Consider the following 20,780-nt stretch of genomic DNA (forward strand, 5'->3'; position numbering starts at 1 on the left):
GTTGTCGTTACAGTGATTTCCTTCATTTGCATTATTACAATTTGTCCGTTCTTTTCCAGGTGGATTGTATTTTACATGCAGCTAAAATAATGAATGTCCATAATTTTCACTGCATTTCTTGGAATGTGAGTGCCTTCCATTTCTTTTGCTCTCTTCAAGACCTGCCAGAGTTTCCGATTCACGCTGCTAACAGGTACTTGGCACCATTTAGAGTTCTCCCTTTGTAATCCACTGCCCTAATTGTTAATAAGAACTTTGTGTCTTCACAAGTGTGGTTCAACTTAATCCTAAGAAGTAAGTTCCTCATTTTCCCTACAATGAAGACAGTCCACATTATCATTTTAATGAGTGTTTACCAATCCCTTTATTGTCATTCTTGGTTTCCAAGTACAAAAAAGCAGAGATTGGACCATGTTTCCAATGTTCTCTACTTGTAAGTTTCTTAATAAGGTCAAAAAAGTATGAAAAATAAGTCTCCTTCCCAGATTAGCTACTGGATATGGCCTAGCATTGGACTGGGAGTTCCACTGGGAGGAGTAATTCAGGAAGGAAGCTCCGTAAGGTTAAGGTTGAGAAAGAAAATCTGGGAAGTAAAAAAGAAAAGAAGTTTATCAAGACCTATATGTGCTAGGTAATGTGCCTGTGGTTTTATGGAAATCGACTGGTAATTCAATGTTAGCTCTGTAGAGACCATACATAACATGAGTTACACAATACATATATACACACAATATATACCTAAGGGTTGTTTCTCCATAGGATGAACAAGTTTTTTTTTTTTTTTCCAAGTTTCAGATATTTATTATTCAGTGTAAACCCCAACACAATACACCAATATGATTTCGTGCATTTAGAGGGGAAATATTTCCTGGATAAGTGGAAAATTGTGTGGATCGCTTCTGGAAGACCTTCATTCTAAGCAGCTTTATAGTGAAACATTTCATTTAGAAGTCTGGACCTTCTTTCTTCAGTTTGCTGTAATCTACATTCACTGAGTAGAACTTGTATTGATCATTGGGACCCAGTTTGTTCCAGGGTTCTGGGTTATTCTTCCTATCCCAACTGCCATCTGGATTGAACAATGCCAAGCGCAAGACATACAGCACTACTCCGGTACCTCCTGCCCCAATAAATACGAAGAGAGGGATCAAGCTCAGATGCTTCTTGGCCTGACCCATGATCTGGCGTAACATGGTTGCTGCAGAAGCCTCCTGTCCAGAAGAAAAAAACCAAATGTGCAAGGCCCGGCACTAAATAATCCCTACACCGAGGATGAATGGACATCCCAGGATGAACAAGTTTTTTTAATTTTCCTTTCATTCACGTGTAGTCTCTAATTTTTATATTGTAAACTTCTAAGAACATATTTTTAAATATTTCTTTTTAACTACATCTTAGAAAGACACGTCTGGGTAGTACACGGCCCCACGTTATCAACATCGCCTGAGCTACAGAGGGACTCTTTCCCACGCAGATACACAATCCACGTGCAGAGTTTCTAGCTCTTCTGCTCTCCTCTCCTCCACTCCATGGCCTGACATCACAGAGACTTCTTACCTCTCCCCCTCACTTAACTGCCCCCCACTTTGGTGTTCTCCATGTGGCAAACTGGCCAACACTAATCACCCAGAGCTATCACCGCTATCCCTCTCTGAAAGGGGAGTTCTTTCTCTTGACTTAGTTTACTACTCACACTGGCTACCACTTCCTCTTCCCACCCAACTACATGCCTTTCTTTCTTCCCAACCTTCAAACAGTTTTGTGTTCTCCTTCCTGTCTTGTCTTCCGCTCTTCCTTCCTGATGTATTTGAAAGTCAAGGGGACCTGGGAACTGCCCTGTTATATAACACTTTTCCTTCCAACTAAACTCCAGGAATGATGTGAGCAAAATGGGGAACCTCCAAGAGTTTGCTCATTCTCTTACTTCACCCCTTCTCTTTCATCAAAATTTAACTCTTACCTTTGGCCCCACTCTTCCCAGCCAAAAGGCAGGGGATTTGAATCTTAAATCCAGATTTAAGAGCCAATTAAAATCATCCCTAGGAGCCAAGAAACTTCAACTCTGAAGATCACTGTGTGAATTGAAATAATTTACTCAATAAAGGAGGTTTTTAAAGGTTTTAGGAAAGTGTCGTATTGTATCTCTAATTTGCAGTGAACCTGAAGGTCAGTATTTCAGCAAGGACACAGGAAAGGAAACTAGGTTGGAAAAGTTCTGCTCTATAAGTATTATAACTCATATTAGTTGTAATACTAACACTATGGTAAATTTATACTAATAGTAAGACCTACTCCCCCAAGTAGATTTGAAGTACAAAAATATCAGAAATCCTGATTCTTCTAATACAAGCTTGGGAACCAAACTTCTCCAAAGCTACCTGACAGTATTTTAAGCACTTTTAAAAATTAATTAAAATTTTCTGAGATGAGTCTTTTCGGGCCCTTGGAGTTCCTAACTGGGCAGATCTGTAAACCAATACATGCACAAATGAAGTACAGTTTAGGACACAGCTTGTCAAATCACATCAACTAATAGGTGGGTCTGTTAGCTCATGAATTCACATGAGAACGTTATTGCTCAACCACATACCCTTGAATCTTCCTTAAAACAGGTTTGGCTTTAAATGGATTGTATCTTGTATAAGTGGTATATCAACTCCCAACATTTACTTGGAGTTACTAAAATGCCCTTATGATTAAGTAATTCTGATTGACATCTACCTACTGGAGAAAGCTTCTGAAGGGTAATTGACAACATACCTTAGCTGTTCCACTCTATGGAAGAAAGGGCTTTTTATTCCAGTTGTACGCTGGTTTAATTCCATCTTTCAGGAAGTAAGAACCTTCTAGAAGATAACCAATTCTTTGTGTACTAAACTTGCCGCCTTTGGTGAAAAGTCTTGGCTGCATACAGGTCAGTTCGTATTCTGGAGAAGGACCTAGGAATGTGCTCTGCCCCAAAAGCAGTGTTAAATTTAGTGGTCTTACTTCCTGAATTCAGAGGGTGTCAGGATTCTTAGGCTGTTTTTGCCCACGAATATGGGTGCTCACAATAAAATAGCAAAATAATGACGCCTATAGCATTTCACTGGCTAGTCAGAATTACAGAATTTTAGAAATGGAAAGAATTTCAGATATTGTCTAGACTGATTCTCTCATTGGCAGATGAGAAACCAACATTCAAAGACTCGGACTGACTCAGGTTCACACAATAAATTAGGGAAATTGATCCTTAGTTCTGTATTAAGAAACTGAAAGGTAGATCATATTTAAAAATGGCCTCCCCCAAAGGAGCCCTGTTAAAGACATGTGTTTTGTAATTAGTTTGGTGAAAATCAGGAAATTGCTATTAAAAAAAAAAAAAACTAGAGTGGACTTCCCTGCAAAGGACTTTTACTCCGCCCTTCTTTTTTTTCTGGTTCTTGTTCTATGACATCTAATTAATTTTTAAACTTTTCATTATGAAAAATTTTATTTTTTTATTTTTTTTATTTTATTATGTTATGTTAATCACCATACATTACATCATTAGTTTTTGATGTAGTGTTCCACGATTCATTGTTTGCGTATAACACCCAGTGCTCCATTCAATACATGCCCTCTTTAATACCCATCAGGCTAACCCATCCCCCCAACCCCCTCTAGAACCCTCAGTTTGTTTCTCAGAGTCCATAGTCTCTCATGGTTCGTCTCCCCCTCCGATTTCCCCCCCTTCATTTTTCCCTTCCTACTATCTTCTTTTTTTTAACATATAATGTATTATTTGTTTCAGAGGTACAGGTCTGTGATTCAATAGTCTTACACAATTTTTTTTTTAAGATTTTATTTATTTATTTGACAGAGAGAGACACAGCGAGAGAGGGAACACAAGCAGGGGGAGTGGGAGAGGGAGAAGCAGGCTCCCCGCAGAGCACGGAGCCCAATGTGGGACTCGATCCCAGGACCCTGGGATCATGACCTGAGCCGAAGGCAGTTGCTCAACCGACTGAGCCACCCAGGTGCCCAGTCTTACACAATTTTAAATGTATACAAAAACAAGAAAAAATAATAAAATGAACCCCTTGTACACATCAAGGGTTCTCACTCATCATTGATCCATGACCCACCTTTCACTTCATTATTTCTAAAGTGGACATCAGACAGTATGTCATTTCATCCGTAAACACTGAAGAGTGTACTTACAAAAGATAAGAACTCTTTTTTTTAAGATTTTATTTATTTATTCGAGAGAAAGAGCACGAGCAGGAGGAGGGGCAGAGGAAGAGGGGAAAGCAGACCCGATCTGGGGATCCTGGGATCATGACCTGAGCGAAAGGCAGCTGTTTAACCGACTGAGCCACCCAGGCGCCCCAAGGACTCTTTTTTTAAAAGCATAAGCACAATACTATTATCACTCATAAAAACCTAGCAATAATCCCTTAATATAAATAGATTAGTAAACTTTATATAAGTTATCCTTTGCTTTAGAACTGTTCCATGCCATGCTCCTATAATTTGCTAAATGCCGTTTCATTTATTTTTATCCATCGAATAAAATAGGAACTGAGCATTCAAATAAACATCCACAGATGTTTTGTTTACAGAGAGGGGGAGAAGGAAACCCAGATTCTGACTCTTTGAGAGGTAGTAGAGAATCAAACACAGAGAAGAAATTCTGGAATCAGATAGAATTGGGTCTATAGCTCAGTCTCACTTCTTATTAAATGTGCAAATTTCTTCGTCTCTCAAAGGCTCGGTTTGGTGATCTGTAAAAGGGGGGATAAGGAAGCCCATCTAAAAGAGTAGGGCTGCTGAACAAGATGAGGTGCATAAAGTTACAGAGTCTGTGGCAAGTCAGCACTCAAAAAAACAGCTATCTTTCTCTCAGATTTGTTCAGTTATGTGTAACTACAGAGTTGCTAACGTCCATTTGACCAAACAGATTTATTAGCTTTAATTAGCTAATGGGATGTGTAAACATGTTAAGTCTCCTTCTTCTCTTTCCGAGTTGTACAAACAATGCTTTAATCCGTGCACCTTTCAAATCTGTGCTCCCCGGAGGTTCCTGAGTCGAGCCCATCTCTGCGGGCCCGTTGCTAACACACGATGCACCATGCAAGAGGGCTGCATCTCGCGGTTTCATGCCACACTGGTGGACTGATTGAGGCGCAAGCCCCGATTCCACCCCAGAGCTGTTCGAGGGTCTGCTGCTTGTCTTCGGCCTTCTAGGTGTTTGGATCCCTGTCTTCTGCCTCCCCGAGCCGGGATGTCTCCTCCCCATTGTCCATCTTCTGCATCAGGCAGCTGCCCTTCCACCTGCCCCAGCGGCTTCCTCGTCTCTCCCTTGCTCTGCCACTCCCACTTCCCTCTCCTTCCCTACTGCCTCCATTCCCTGACACCGCCTCCTTCCAGCCCATTCACCTGCAGCCTCCGTTCCCATCCCTCCCCTGGAACAGAAGTCTCCCAACCCGGCTTCCGCTGTGAGTCCAAATTCAAAATCCCTAGATATCATCCGGTAGTCCCCTCTCCACTCCTCTGCCTCCCTCATGGCCATTCCACCCTCTCCCGGTCTTCCTCCCCTCTGCTGGCCTCCTGCCACTCTCCTTGGCCATATCCCACTCTGCCAAGGGATTAAATGGTAAAGATTCTGGAAGGTTCAGCTGACGGCCCTTTCTTTTCTTCTCCTTGGCTCTTTCCCTAAGCAAGCTCACCCCTACCAGTGGGTTGTTGACCAGCTGAATCACTAATAGGTCCGTAACTCCCAAAATTACATCTGCAGCCCACACCCTTCTGTAGGTTCTAGACCCAGACATCCAGCTGCCTGTTACCCCCCATTACCTTAATGTCTCCAGCATCTGCCCCTCAATTGTCAAATTGTCCTCCCTGTTGCAATGAATATGACAAAAAAAAAAAAAAAAACAAACTCCAAAAAGCTGCTGAAGTGGGAAAGTGAGGATCAATTTTGATCCTTCTCTCCCTTTCCATTCATACTGAATCCTTCACGGAGCCCCATCACCATTACTGCCCTTCAGGTGTGTCCCGTCCTCTTTCCGGGTATTCCCTGGACTAACCACTCTCCCCACACACCCCTGCTAGCTCTCCCCACTCCAATTCATGCTCCACATTGGAAACCACAACTTGATCTTATAACTCAGACATCCTCCTTAAGCCCTCCCACGTCTTCCTGTTGCTCTGAGCATAAAGACCCAAATCTTCAGAATGACGTGCAGGATTGGCCCCAATATCCACCGGCAGCTTCATTCTGCACCACCTGCGCCCCAGTCTGGGCTCCCCCCATCTGAGCTTCCCTCAGCCTCTTCCCTGCACAAAGTTCCCTTATCCTCAGAATATCCTCTTGCCTCTGCTGTGCACCCTCCAACGGTCTTTCCTAACCACAACCTACCTTCAGCTCATGAGCAAATACTTCCAATCAAACCACAGCTTGAAGATCATTTCCTCAGGGAAGCCTTAGATGATATGATCTCCCAGAGGAGAGCAAGTGCTCATTCTAAAATATAATTGCTATTAACTTGACACCAAAATGTTTTATCTCCTTGCTGCTTTTAAACATATCAAATGTACAAAAATATGATAGATATCTTCATGTTATGTTTTTGTTAGATAAGCATTTATTACCCAGATACACGGGAGATACATATGTGTTATATACATATGCATGAACATGAATATAAGACTTGAGTTGGCTTTTCCACTAATGGTTTGAAAATTATAATAGGCAAGAATGACAATTATATACCATTTGATGATTTGCCTTTATTACAAATAGTAGAAATAAATTAGATATTCCTCAAATACGAAGGTGTTTTCTAAAAAACAGTTGATTCAAGCACCCCAGTTGACACAGAAATTCTAGACCTGCCTCCCACAACCAGTTAGAGTGGTCCACAAGTAAATGAAACAAGACTGAAGCTCTTTTCCCTGAATCCAGTCATCTAGCATTATATAAACCCAGACAAAGAATCCCATTGGCTTGGCAGTTTCTCTGTGACATGGAACTTTCCCCCAAAATGGAACCTACATGGCATTCCATTTCCATGACACACCAGGATGCCAGGCCTGATTCCATTATGATTTTTTTTCATGCACAGAATTAGAATAACCAAATATCATCCCTGGAAGAGACTTCAAAGAGTCTTCGATTCAACCTTATTCAGCCAGGTTTCCGTACTGCCCTAGTGATTAAAGCCAGGGAGCAAGAGGCCCATCATCAGGCCTGAGGGCTCCTTAACCTCTGCTTCATCTCTGTCTTCACTAGAAAACTCTTACTTTTATAAATTATGGTTCCTAGAAGATTCTGCAGGAGAATACATGTTACCTGCTAAAAGGGGTTTGAGCATGGGGGCAAGGGATGCCTGGGGACGGGCATTAAGGAGGACAGGTGACGGAATGAGCACTGGGTGTTCTATGCAACTGATGAATCACTGACCTCTACCTCTGAAACTAATAATACATTATAGGTTAATTAATTTAATTTAATTTAAATTTAATTTAATTTAAAAAATAAAAAATAATAAAGCGGTTTGAAATACCATGAAGCCAGATCAGCTACTTCATGATCAAAATGAGGAGACTGAGGCCCACAAACAGAAAGTCCCAAAGCTCATTAATTGTGAAGCTAGGGGTACACCTCATCCATGGGGCCACATTCCTGAGAACCTATGCAGAAGGGTCCTGTTTGCTCCTGAAGAACAGAGCCAGCAGGGCTGTTTGCCAGAAGCACAAAGTGGGTGAGTTGTTCATCACGAAGGACAACAAGTAGGTTGAAATACAGGGCGTGTTGCACATTGTGAAATAAAAGTCAGATATAAACAATTCTGGAGATGATATACAAATCTTATTTTACTGGTTGCCATTTTCAAGATTACAAAACCCCAAACTAATTTTCTCTTCAACCTCTGTTTATACAAAGATGTACATATCTCAAGTATGTAGCCTAATCTCAATAACTATAATAAATATTGTGACAAGCAACTTAACAGCTCAACAAAATGTCTTTAGTCCTTAGTGTTAGCAAGGTCTCCCGGATCCAAGAAAGGCAGAGGAATAGAAAACCCAGAGAGAGAAAGCGCTATCACTGGTTAGTTCAATGGCCAGAGCAGAGGGCCAGTAGGGACAGCGCCTGTCTGGATCTGCCATTACCTCTCTGTTCCATAGTTAACTGTTCCCTAGTCCTTGGCCAACAGACATGCTGCTGGATCACAGACTACCAGGTACTGCCTACCCATCCTTCAAGGCCAGTTCAAACACCACCCCATGCACACCATCCTCTATAGGGTCCCTCCATCTGACTTCTCCTAGATTTTAGTAACCACCGTATTCAGTTAACATTGATCTTAGGATGCTTTGCCATGTTATTTAATTTATGAGCACATGTGGTCTTCCCAATTAAATTATAACCCTCTCTGCTCCAAAGATGCCTTATGCTTACTTGTCTCACCGGGTCTGACACCTGCCCTACTAGGTGCTCAGTAAGTGTTGATAATATTGATGATGATGATGATTATAACGGCAACGACTACAGAGGAATAAGCATGTGCTTCTTACTATGAAAGCAGAATGGACACCAATAATGAGAACAAACACGTGTGGTTGTTCTAGAGCCTACACGCATTATCTTACATGATGGCTACTATCATTTTCCCCGTTTCTTCCCAAGAGAATTGAAGTGCAGAAGAATTAGGTGGCTTTCTCATGATTTCAAAGAGGCCTTAAAGAAGGTAGAAAAATGCATTCCTATTGGCACAGACCTATAGGAAAAGAAAATCCATCACTGAAGTCATGTCTTTAAGTCAGAGAAAGACAAATACCGTATGATTTCACTCATATGTGGAATTTAAGTAACAAAACATGAACATAGGGGAATGGAGGGAAAAAGAAAATAAGATAAAAACAGAGAGGAGGCAAAGCATAAGAGACTCTTAACTCTAGGGAACAAATTGAGGTTGCTGGAGGGGAGGTGGGTGGGGGGATGGCATAACTGGGTGACGGGTATGAAGGAGGGCACCTGTTGGAATGAGCGCTGGGTGTTCTATGCAACTGATGAGTCACTAAATTCTACCCCTGAAACTAACACTACACTATATGTTAACTAAATTGAATTTAAATTTAAAAAAAAAAAAAAAGAAGAAGAGGAAAAAAAAAGCCAAATAAATACTCATGGAGAAATGAGTCCCAAGTTGGGGCAAGCATGTTCTGATGAGACATATTTTAAGGACAATATGCATGAAGCCACATTAAATATCCCCATGCCTGAGATCCATATTAAATTAATATCAAGTGCTGACGTGAAACACTTCAGTGAAGACCTTTTTCTTTCTTAACCGTTGCTTAAGGATTGTTTTTCTCTTGCAAATGACAGAAAACTCACTGCTTCAGTTACCTTATCACCTCGAGCTTACTTTCCCTTCTTATATGAACACCACCCTCCCGCCAAAGTCATCATGAAAGACCCATGAGCTGGGTGTGGGAGTGAGCAAAAAGAGAGAGATCCTTTTTAAGGAGTCTGATCTCCTTAAGGAATCTTTCTGGTTGTGCACAATAGTCTTCCTTGAGTGGTGAAAACTTAACTTATCTCAAGGGCTCCTGACCTATTTAGCAGACTTTAGTGATGTACCGGTTTTCTTTTTTCTGGCCTGCAGCATCACCTTGACTAGTGGCAACAGCCTAGCCTCCAGCTTCAGACCCCCAGGCGCCCCACAGAACCACATCAGGCAGGTGCTCAGTGACCGGTGGATGCCTAAGCCTTCATTTTTGTTCTTTGGCCGTGTCCTGGATTCTCTTGCAAACATCTGGGCCTCTCGATACAGCAGATTTAAAGATGGTTTGCACATGAGCCATTTGACACCTGTATTTTTTTTTTAAGATTTATTTTTATTTATTTGAGAGAGCAAGAGTGGGGGGGAGCAGGAGGGAGGGGCAGAAGGAGAAGGAGAGAGAGTCTCAAGCAGACTCTGTGCTGAGCGAGGAGCCGAACACGGGGCTTGATCCCATGACACTGAGATCATTGCCTGAGCTGAAACCAAGAGTCAGATGCTTAACTGACTGAGCCCCCAGGTGCCCCCGACACCTGTATTTTAAAAGCACACCAAACAAGTTGAGATATTACGCTATCATTAATTCATTCGATGACTATTCATTAAGTGCCTACTATGTACCAGCATTGAACGGAAATAGCACCTGACTTCTAGACAAGAGGCCTGGATTTAAGTCTGACTTTATTATACAGTATCTATATAGCCTGCTCTTTATGTTTTGCCTTAGTTTCTTTGCCTATAAAATGGCAATAATAAAAAAAAAACTGACCCCAGGGGTTATTCTAGATATGAAAAGATGAGTAAAACATGGTACCCAACTTGAAGGAGGTCACAGGGTGGTATCTCCAAACCAAACAAGTAAGCTTCTCGATAATGGCCATCCCAGAACAAATAGTTGCCATGGTTATACTGGTTGTTCAGTTAGAGGAAGCACAAGCAATGGGACCCTAGATAAAAAAGACAGTGGTGATGTAGACTCAATTATGGAGCTGCAAGGAAATGTAGGTGTCATCTGGTCCAAGGGTCCCCACCATTTTTGTGAGGAGATAGCACGGGATTTGGAGACAGAGACCCTTGGGTTCAAATCCTAGCCTGGACACTTTGTAGTTGTAGTTGTGATACCTTGCGTCAATGACAACCTCTTCTAGTCTCATTATCTCCTTTCCAGAATAGGAATAGTAATGATTCCAACATAACTGTTGTGTGAATTAAATAAAATACGGTACGAAAATTCCTTGGAAAATAGCAAGATTTTAATAAATGATTATTATCTTTATGATTTTATTATTACTTTATCTTTTGATTATCTGAGATCTCTTTCCAGTTTTACTGAGATATAATTGACAGATAGTATTGTATTCATTTAAGGTGTGCAGGATAACCATCCGAAATATGTTCGTATCGTGAAATGGCCACCATGGTAGGTTTGGTTAGCATCCATCACCACACATAGTCACAGATTTTTTTTTTCTAGTGATGAGAACTGTTAAGATCTCCTCTCTTGGGGCGCCTGGGTGGCTCAGTTGTTAAGCGTCTGTCTTCAGCTCAGGTCATGATCCCAGGGCCCTGGGATCGAGCCCCGCATTGGGCTCCCTGCTCAGCAGGGAGTCTGCTTCTCCCTCTCCCTCTCCCCCTGCTTGTGTTCCCTCTCTCGCTGTGTCTCTCTCTGTCAAATAAATGAACAAAAATCTTTAAAAAAAAAAAAAAAAGATCTCCTCTCTTAGCAACTCTCAAATACACACTACAACATTATTAACTAGGGTCACTATGCTGTGTATTACACCCCAGGACTTATTTATCTTGTAACTGAAAGTTGAGATCTACTTCTGCCTGGGTGGGGGAGGGATGAGGTACATGATAGCCAGAGAGAGACAGGTTGGAGCTAAGAATGAAGTGTTTGGAACAGAGAGAAAGTGCCAAACTGAACTTCATTCCCCTTCCTGCTGGAAATTCCAACAAATCCGGCAAAAGAAAGGGGCAAAAAATGGCAAAAATGGCAAAAAAAAGAACCTGACTTATAATGCAACTAGAAAACTCTACTGTGTTTTACTAGAAATAGAACCTACTTTTAGGGTGAGGAGCCCCAATCTAAGTCAGTGAAAAGAAAAAAAAAAAAAAACCTGGCCAAGAAAGACTGTGCTCTGTGCGATAAGGCAGCTGCTCTTGCTGGAGCCAGCATCGGCATGCCCATCATTTCACTCTCCCAAGCTTTTCTAATCCATTCATGCTTTCATTTAAAACTAAGTCTTGGGCACCACCTCCATGCCTAGAATGATGATCACGGGGTAACGCAAAACTGTACTTATCGGGAATGTGCAACGGTCGGTGAAAGTTATCCGGATCTGGAAACCCAAGGAGGACGTGGACAGGACCACCTCTCTTTACTCATCGTGCGCTTTGTTTTTCACACCAGTCAGAAGAGAGGCAGATGCTGCGTGCATGATGAGCAGCTGGGAGCAGCAATCTCAGCCGGCCACCCCTAACTTCCTGCTCCACCGTGTACTGAGCTTCAGAGAGGGACTTTCCTAGGTGGTATGTAACCTACATTTCTCAAACAATTAGGTTCTTTTCGAACTGAAACCTGCAACAACAGAAGAAAAATGGTAACACATCTCCTTTAAAGCAGCATATGCTTTTTAAAAAATGTGCCACTGGGAATCCTTCTTCTGTAAGTTTGAATCCTCTCCTACTAAATCTCCTGTATAATTAAGTTGCCTGAGAAATGTTGGAGGCAACACAACAAGAACACCACATCCTAATGAGTAATAAGGATTACATAACAGTCGAGATAAGCAACAACACCCACAGATTTCATGTAAATGCTAATAGTGAGTTCTTGGCCAACAGTGTGAAATAATAAAGCAAGGAATGCCACACAGCTGAACTTCAAAATATTACTCCCAATTGTTACATAAAACCGCAACCAATGTTACATGAATGTTTATTTCATTTTTTCTAATCATTGGCTCTTCATTTTGAAGACCGACTCTTTTTTTTTTTAATTAACAAAGCAGAGTGCTTAACTGCTTAAGAAAGCCTTGATTGTACGGGGACCCAAACAAAGAATGGTCCAGGGGCTGATGGAGCCAAGTCTGGCTACGAACATCCCACAATTGTCTTCGGCACCTACTACACGGTTCTACATGGAAAATTCTTCAGTACATCTAACCTGAACCCTCCCCCATGCTGACATACAAATGGGACATCTCTTCTGTACAGTCTGTGGATATTAAAGCCGTGACTCCTTATGGCAGTGTTCCCCAAACTGTCCTCCTTAGACACTAGTTGCTTAAGATTAATAATAATAAAAATAATGAGTCTGAGGGGGAAGAATGAATTCAATAATTAAATAAGTTCAGTAAATAGTATATTCTATATACCTACTTTATAAGCTCAAAATGTATGATTAGCGTATTAACAATTTTGAGAAGTCCAGTAGTAATGATGCCGACTTAATCTCGTTTTTAAGCAGAGTCCTTTGCCCCCTCGCCCAAACACGTATTATTAGTTTTTGAAACTTCTCTGTGAAATACACAAATGGGGTTTCTGCTTGAGATCACCAATCCAATCTCTTTCTTTTATACTTGAAGAATCTAGAAAGACAGCAACTTGCCAAATTTTGAATGGGGAAGGTATAAACCCCGCCTCAAACCAAAAATCAACATTTTCTTATTCTTTGTTAATTGCAGATCAATTCATTCTTGCGGAGAAGAATCCCCTCATTTCATGAACCCTTCCGAAAATACAGGTGCTGCTTAAAAATAACTCACCTGTGGGGCGCCTGGGTGGCTGAGTCAGTTAAGCATCTGACTCTTGATTTCGGCTCAGTTCACGATCTCAGGGTCATGGGTTGGAGCCCTGCTTTCGGCCCTGCACTGGGCTTGGAGCTTGCTCAAGACTCTACCCCTCCCTGCCTCTTCATGCTCTCTCTCTATTAAAAAAAAAAAAAAACTCACCTGTGTTGGATGCACGTGTTCCCAGGCTCTGCACTCAGGTCCAACTTAGCTCATGCCCTCCAATCCGGTTGTCTGAATTTATATCTGATTCCACCATTTGAATGTCCTGGAGCGGAGCGGGTAGGGGTGGTGGGGGACAATTGGCACATAGTCATGTCAGAGCTTAAAGAACTTTAGAGTCATCTTGCTAGATCCCTTCACTTTGCAGCCATAGGAATTGTGGCCCATAGAGAAAACTTGGCATCGTCTATTTAAGGGATAGTTAGATAGTGACAGAGCCAGAAGCTCACCTGAGTCTCATATGGCTGCCTCCCATCCTTTATCCTCACATTCACCTTCGTTAGGGTTAGACAAGCCTGCTCCCTGACCTTCAGACTAGAAAACTGGGCTCAGTGGCAAAAGCACTTGCTTACCAAAGAGTACGCAGAAGCCAATGTATTGTTAATGCTGTGTTGCTTTCATCGTAGTGCAAAGGTGAGAACGTTTCCACTTCTAATAGTTCCAGAAGAACCCTGGGAACATGGAGAAATGCTGGGTTTTCTCTGTCTTCTCTTCTACACAGACCCATCAGGTTCCAGGTGATCTCCCCCGGAGTGTGCAGAAGGTTAAGAATTTGTCTGGAGATGAATAAGAAATCACTAACCGGAAAATAGAATTGAATAGGGCAAGCTATAAAGACTTCCAACACAAACGCCCTAAGAGCTACAAGTCTCTATATGGCAGCAGAATTTAGAGTTGAAATTCGATTTTTTTTTTCACTTTGGAATTTTATTTCATATATGTTGCTTGATTAGGAAATTGCTTCTCCTCATTCACCCCTGGGGACATTTTAATTATACTTTGTTCTTGAAAATGAGCGTTTTTACTTTTAACTATTGATTTCAGAACTCTATGAACTCTGCCTTGAAGTCATTTCCTTCGACCCTCTACATGCCGGGGGACTCCTACCCCTGCTCCAAAGGGGTCACATTTCAACAGATCTTACGCCCTCCTGGTCCTCCTGGTGCCTGACCCCCAGGAAATAAAGGAGCACGGTACATTGAGATGACCATTATGTATCTCCACTCATCAGAATCACAGAGCCAGGTGGCAAGGGGACAGGATGACAGGAAAACAATCCCATCTTTTATTTTCCAGCTTCTGTCTCACACGCCCCTTCAACCTGAAAACAGACCAGAAAAATCCAGTGAGAAAAGGTTTGAAAGCCCTTGCACCAAGGTGACAAGGAATCACAAAGTCCAACTGTTATTCTTCTGGAGAGAAAGGGTGTGCAGAGAACCACAAAGGACTCAAATGTTTCTGTTGCTTATCAAGTGAAATAAAATAAATTGTACTCACCAAGCAAATGATTCATCTTGACTGTTTAGGGCAGTTTCTCTTTAATAGTTACGTAGTCTCTAAGCCTGGCTTAGCTTTTTAAAAAAGAAAAAGAAGAAGAAGAACTGTCATTTCTATTCAATTAACTGCTTCCCCCTCTGACTTTAAATCAAGGGCAGTGTCTGTTCAATTTAATTACTTTCCAAGTAGCCTGCGTGGTAAAGCAGCAACCACTAAAGCAAATAGCCATGTGGTGCTTTATAAGGCAAGAATTCGATATAATTTAAGGATGTTCTCCTAACAGAAAATTCAATAAAGCTGATTTCCCCCCTGCTGTGTTTCCAGCCACTTGATACGTAATATGTTCACAGGTCAAGATTTTAGCCCAACAGTTGAAAACAAGTAAAATGGGGAGAGTGTCATTTACCCTCTGGAAAGTCTAGGGAGGAAATTTTTGAAGGACTTGTCCCACCTGCTCTGATGACACAGGAAGAGTGACCTTCTTTCAAAGAAGGTGGTGATTTTTATTATCCATACATGGAAGATTTTCCAGAACTAACTGCATGAATAATTGCATCAACATCAGGATATTCAGTATCAGACAGCAAGACTGAGTCAAAATTGCGAAGTTGTAGGGTAAACACTGCAGAAATATAGCACGGCCAGAACACCAAGACCTCGACTGTAAACTTGACTCAGTCACCAGTGAGCTGTGGGGCACTGAATTACTAGCTTGACTTCGCTGAGTGTGTTTTGATATTTGTAAATAAGGGCCTTCCATTAAATCGAGAGGAGGACTCTTTGTCTCTAACATGCATTGAGATGATCAAATGACAGCAAGATTCCTCCCAAAAAGTGGGAGGAAAAAACCCCATTTCCTCCAAACAGAAGAACCAACATAAGGACAACTTCGAGCAATAATGTAAACCTAAATTACCCACAGAGGATAACAGGATGCAGCACAGGGAGAGATGTAGGTGCTCTTTTTCATTAATAGCATCAGATGGCCCAGAAAAATTCTGGCCAAAAGGAGAAAGGAAACATTAAAGCATGAGGAATCGTACACTTGACATTAATTTACAGAGTGTGATCAGGTGTCCTAAGATTCAATATATTTTGTGGTTTGGTAATATTTTCATCTATGTACAATGTACACTTTGCCCAAGTGATCTACAGACAATATACAGATCTGTAGACTTGTCAGTTTGTTCTATCTACACCAGATAGCTACTTAATATTATAAAGAGCAAGCGAGAGGCAAAATATATACACACCTGTTCAGTGGAAAGCTCCCCTTTGTACTCTATCAGCCAAAGAAGGTGGATTCTCCAGTAAATCACAAATTAATGGATAGTCTTCAAATCATGCAGTAGGTCTTCATACCCATGCACTCACAAATAAATAAAAGTGGCATCCTTTTACTCAAATCAGAATGACAAGTATTGTGGCTTCAGAACAGAAATGATCCCAGGTATAAGATCCTATGAGAGATTATGCTCTTCAGACTGATGTAAATCTGAATGATCAAAAAATGCAAGCATGTTTTGTGTAATAAATGTACATATTTAACGTAAATGACTCAAGAAGACTTTAATCTATGGATTCTTAGTGTTTCCAGACCTCTGATTCTGTACACTATCTTTTCTTCGTGTTGGCATATTATTGGATTGACTCTGATTCAAAGGTCAAGGAAATCATACCAAAGCCCATTCTATACTTTATGTAGCACTGTTCTTAGCTGTCCTTTGTATAACTTGACTAAATGAGAAAGTAATGATGGTAGGTAGAGAAGAATCTTTGTAGGACAAATCAGTCGATACTACTGCCTTCCAAAATAACCAGTAAATAATTCAAGACACCTATACATTCATCTTATGTCCAACCACGTTCTGGAAAGGGATTCTATTACCTGCTCCTCCAGTTTTAAAGAATTTTGATAATATAAAAAAAAAATTAGCGAACTTCCTGTATCTTTTATACAATTATTTCCCATGAATGGTGAATAATTGTAAGGTTTGTGTATGTCTTTGCTCCAAATTCACTACATATAGTCTAGGATCTGCAAACCCAATATGTTTTTTCCTCTGTCCAAATGTATTAGTTCAATGCCAGTGGAAAACATCAATCGGTTAATCAAAAAGTGTCTGCTCAGCACCATTCTGAGTACTATCAAATTTATAATGATCACAGGGAGCTTATTATGTGTTTGGGGACACAGGATTATCATATAAGAAAAAAATTACACTCATTGTACTCATAATTGTATACATCTGTGACACAGATTGCAAAAGGTCAGAAGGGGAAAAGGATAAATATGTGTGAAAAAAGATCCCATAATGTGTATACACATCATGGAGACTTCTTATTGTATATTAAATAGGGTTGTATGTTTTCAGAGATCTCACTTGTAGACTTTTCAGTGATGATTCTCCTGCTATGTGTTCTAGGTGCTTAAAGCTTTTTTTTGGGGGGGGGGGTTATTGTTATGTTAATCCCCATACATTACATCATTAGTTTTAGATGAAGTGTTCCATGATTCATTGTTTGTGCATAACACCCAGTGCTCCATGCAGAACGCGCCCTCCTCAATACCCATCACCAGGCTAACCCATCCTCCCACCCCCCTCCCCTCTAGAACCCTCAGTTTGTTTTTCAGAGTCCATCGTCTCTCATGGTTTGTCCACCCCTCCGATTTCCCCCCCTTCATTCTTCCCCTCCTGCTATCTTCTTCTTCTTTTTTTTTTCTTAACATATATTGCATTATTTGTTTCAGAGGTACAGATCTGAGATTCAACCGTCTTGCACAATTCACAGCGCTTACTAGAGCACATACCCTCCCCAGTGTCTATCACCCAGTCACCTCATCCCTCAGCTTTTAAAGTGGATAATTAGTTACTTTGAAATGAAGGAGTCTCTCTCATTGGCTTAGTGAATAGCAACAAAGAATAAGGACGTATCTGAGTAAGACCTTTCTTTAGAAGGTAAGACTTTGCAGTAAAGGAGTTTATTCTTTCAAATAGTATGCTCCCCAAATCATACCATCTTTTATTTATTTCTTATTTTGTCCCTCCAATTTTATAAGATCCATCTACCAAAGCCATTGCTTAACCCTCAGAGAGTATGGTCTAATTGAACTGTGGTTTCAGGTAAAATGTAGTAGAAAGTGACAGGACACTGCTCTAGCTACAACAATTTTAAAAAGTCAGCAAAATTACTAATATTATGTTAGCCAAGACACCATAAAGCTGTGGAAGCAAATAAAACTAATCGAACTCAACCAAAGGCCAGAGAACCCTTCCAAGATGAGTAGGCAGTCACTGGCTGCTTTCTACCCTGGGAATGTTTGCCATTTCTAAGCGCACAATGAGGCTTGAGCACAAGCTGAATATTGTAAGAAAGAAAAACTACCACGGCTTGTGGAGGTTGTATGGACCTGGAATGATAATTTGGAAACCTCAGGAGCCCTATATGCACAAAGGCCATTTCCCCTATGTGTTCATTTGCTAAGTGAAAGCGCACTTGGAAGATTAGGAACCTTCTTTAAAATAGCATACTGGGGGTGCCTAGGTGGCTCAGTCGGTTAAGTGTCTGCCGTCAGCTCAGGTCATGATCCCAGGGTCCTGGGATTGAGCCCATGTCGTCAGGCTTCCTACTCAGCAGGAGCCTGCTTCTCCCTCTCCCTCTGCCACTCCCCCTGCTTGTGTGCACTCTCTCTCTCTCTCAAATAAATACATAAAATCTTTAAAAAAAAAAAAAAAGCCTTAAAAAATAAAATAGCATACTGAAATACACTATAGTCTTGCAGTAGTGGGAAGACAAAGTCTGTCTTGAGGAGGAGCATCTGCTTCAAACACACAACCAGTGTACTCCTTAAGATATTTGCCAAATTTGGGGGCACCTGGGTGGCTCAGGCATTAAGCATCTGCCTTTGGCTCAGGTCATGATCCCAGGATCCTGGGATCGAGCCCTGTATTGGGCTCTCTGCTCTGCAGGAAGCCTGCTTCTCCCCTCTCCCACTCCCCCTGCTTGTGTTCCCTCTCTCACTGTCTCTCTCTCTCTGTCAAATAAATAAATAAAATCTTTAAAAAAAATAAAATAAAAAAATAAAAAATAAATATATTTGCCAAATTTGGGGTAGAAACTAGAGAGCAAAGTTTAAAACTGCCAAAAGGCAGACCAACTGCCCTGTAAGCTCCGTAGGCAGAATAGAGGAGGCAGAGACCTGTTAGGCTAGCAGTCAAACACCACGGCAGAGTCTTCTCCACTTGTAAACATTCGAAACCAGAGATAGACTGAAATTGACTAAAGCCCCATTCCTGATTAAATCATCAAAGGACAAATTCTGAGTCAAAGTAATATAAACTTCAGGCTCTACTCTTCTTTCTATACAATGTCCATCATAAAATAAAAAGTTACAAGAAGAAAACATTATAGGACATAAGAAAAAGAGGAAAAAAACACAGCCATTCGATGCAAGCAGAGAGATGACCTACATGCTGAAATTCGCAGACAAGGTCTTTCAACAACTGCTATTAATATGTTAAACAAAATAAAAGGAAAGGAGGACAAATGATTAAAACATGAAGGATTTCAACAGAGAATTGAAATTTAAGAAACAGAATCAAAGGACACTCTACAACTGAAAAATTTAAGTATCTGAAAGTAAGAGTGCATTGGGTGGGTTTAATGTCAGACTGGCAAGTTAGAAGCCAGGGTTAGGGAACTCAAGAACAAGCAAATTTAATATATTCAAAATAAAATGCAGAGAGGAAAACAACAACAACAACAACAACAACAAAAAAAAAAAACACGTAAGCAAAAGTCAAATTGATCTAACAAATGTATAATTGTAATCCCAGGAAAGGAAAGAATGGGGAAGAAGCAATATTTGAACAAATTATGGCTGAGGATTTTCTAAAACTGATGAAAGATGTTGATCCATAGATACAAAAAGCTCAGCAAACTCCAAAAAGGACAAATATAAAGAAAGCCACACCTGATTTAATTGATCTGGATAAGAACTGAGCATTAATACTTTTAAAAGCTTCCCAGGTAAATACTAATGTATAGTCAGTGCTGAGAATCACTGGTCTAGAGGATGCCATATTATAAGAGTAATGTAAAGTTAGTTTGGTCTGTTTCCAAGGGATCATAAGAAGGAGCAACTTCTCTAGGCTTTTTTTTCCTTAAAATATCCCCTACTGGGGTATCAGGGAGCATGTCTATATTTCAATTATCATCTCCATAACTCAACTCCACATTTTTTAAAATTTTTCACTTAAATTCTAGTTAGTTAACATACAGTGTAATATTGGTTTCAAGAGTAGAACTCAGTGATTCATCACTTACTTACAACACCCAGTGCTCATCACGACAAGTGTCCTCCTTAATACTTATCACCCATCTGGCCCATCCCCCACCCACCTCCTCCATCAACCCTCAGTTTGTTCTCTATCGCTAAGAGTCTCTTATGGTTTGTTTCAATTCCACAGTTTTTAAATGATGGCATCAATACCTGCTCTCTCCATAACCCACTGAGGATCATGGGGGAAAAAACAAAATGACATAGATTCAGTCTGGCCAAGAAACTTTCCACTTGCAGAAACAAGGAGATTACAAGACATACAAAATTAGCTATCACAGTCTCAGCCTTGCTGCTGTAGATGCATCGAGAGGACACTCGGAGATCAAAAGGAGGTAGACTTTCATCCCTGGCGAAGATACTCGAAAATCAGACTAACCATGGCTAGTCACTTAACTGGAGGCAATCACCAGAGCAGTGGAGAGTCTGAACCTGGAGCAGATACATGCCAGGAAGCAGACAATAAATCCCCACGGGGCTTTGGATGTCAGGTTTGCCTGCTGACATCCACTTCCAGAAAAGAACCTGGAGTTGAGAGAGAAAAGGACTGTTCTTGTCAAGTCTGAAGATAAGATGAGATTACACCGTGACTGATAACACTTCATGGTTGAT

At 41.0% G+C, this 20,780-nt stretch overlaps 1 protein-coding gene across 1 annotated transcript; it reads right to left on the minus strand.

Annotated features, from left to right (window-relative positions):
* Nucleotides 1-769: 769 nt before the first annotated feature.
* On the minus strand, nucleotides 770-1,245 carry LOC123841959 (cytochrome c oxidase subunit NDUFA4-like). The gene has a single exon (XM_045871415.3). It carries the CDS (start codon nucleotides 1,191-1,193, stop codon nucleotides 945-947), a length of 249 nt encoding a protein of 82 aa, XP_045727371.1. The 5' UTR covers nucleotides 1,194-1,245; the 3' UTR covers nucleotides 770-944.
* Between the last annotated feature and the right edge of the window lie 19,535 nt (nucleotides 1,246-20,780).

This window comes from Mirounga angustirostris, unplaced genomic scaffold (genome assembly GCF_029215605.1).
Source record: "Mirounga angustirostris isolate CCGP_5_RB_7025 unplaced genomic scaffold, mMirAng1.0.hap1 SCAF_5, whole genome shotgun sequence".
Classification (NCBI taxonomy): domain Eukaryota; kingdom Metazoa; phylum Chordata; class Mammalia; order Carnivora; family Phocidae; genus Mirounga; species Mirounga angustirostris.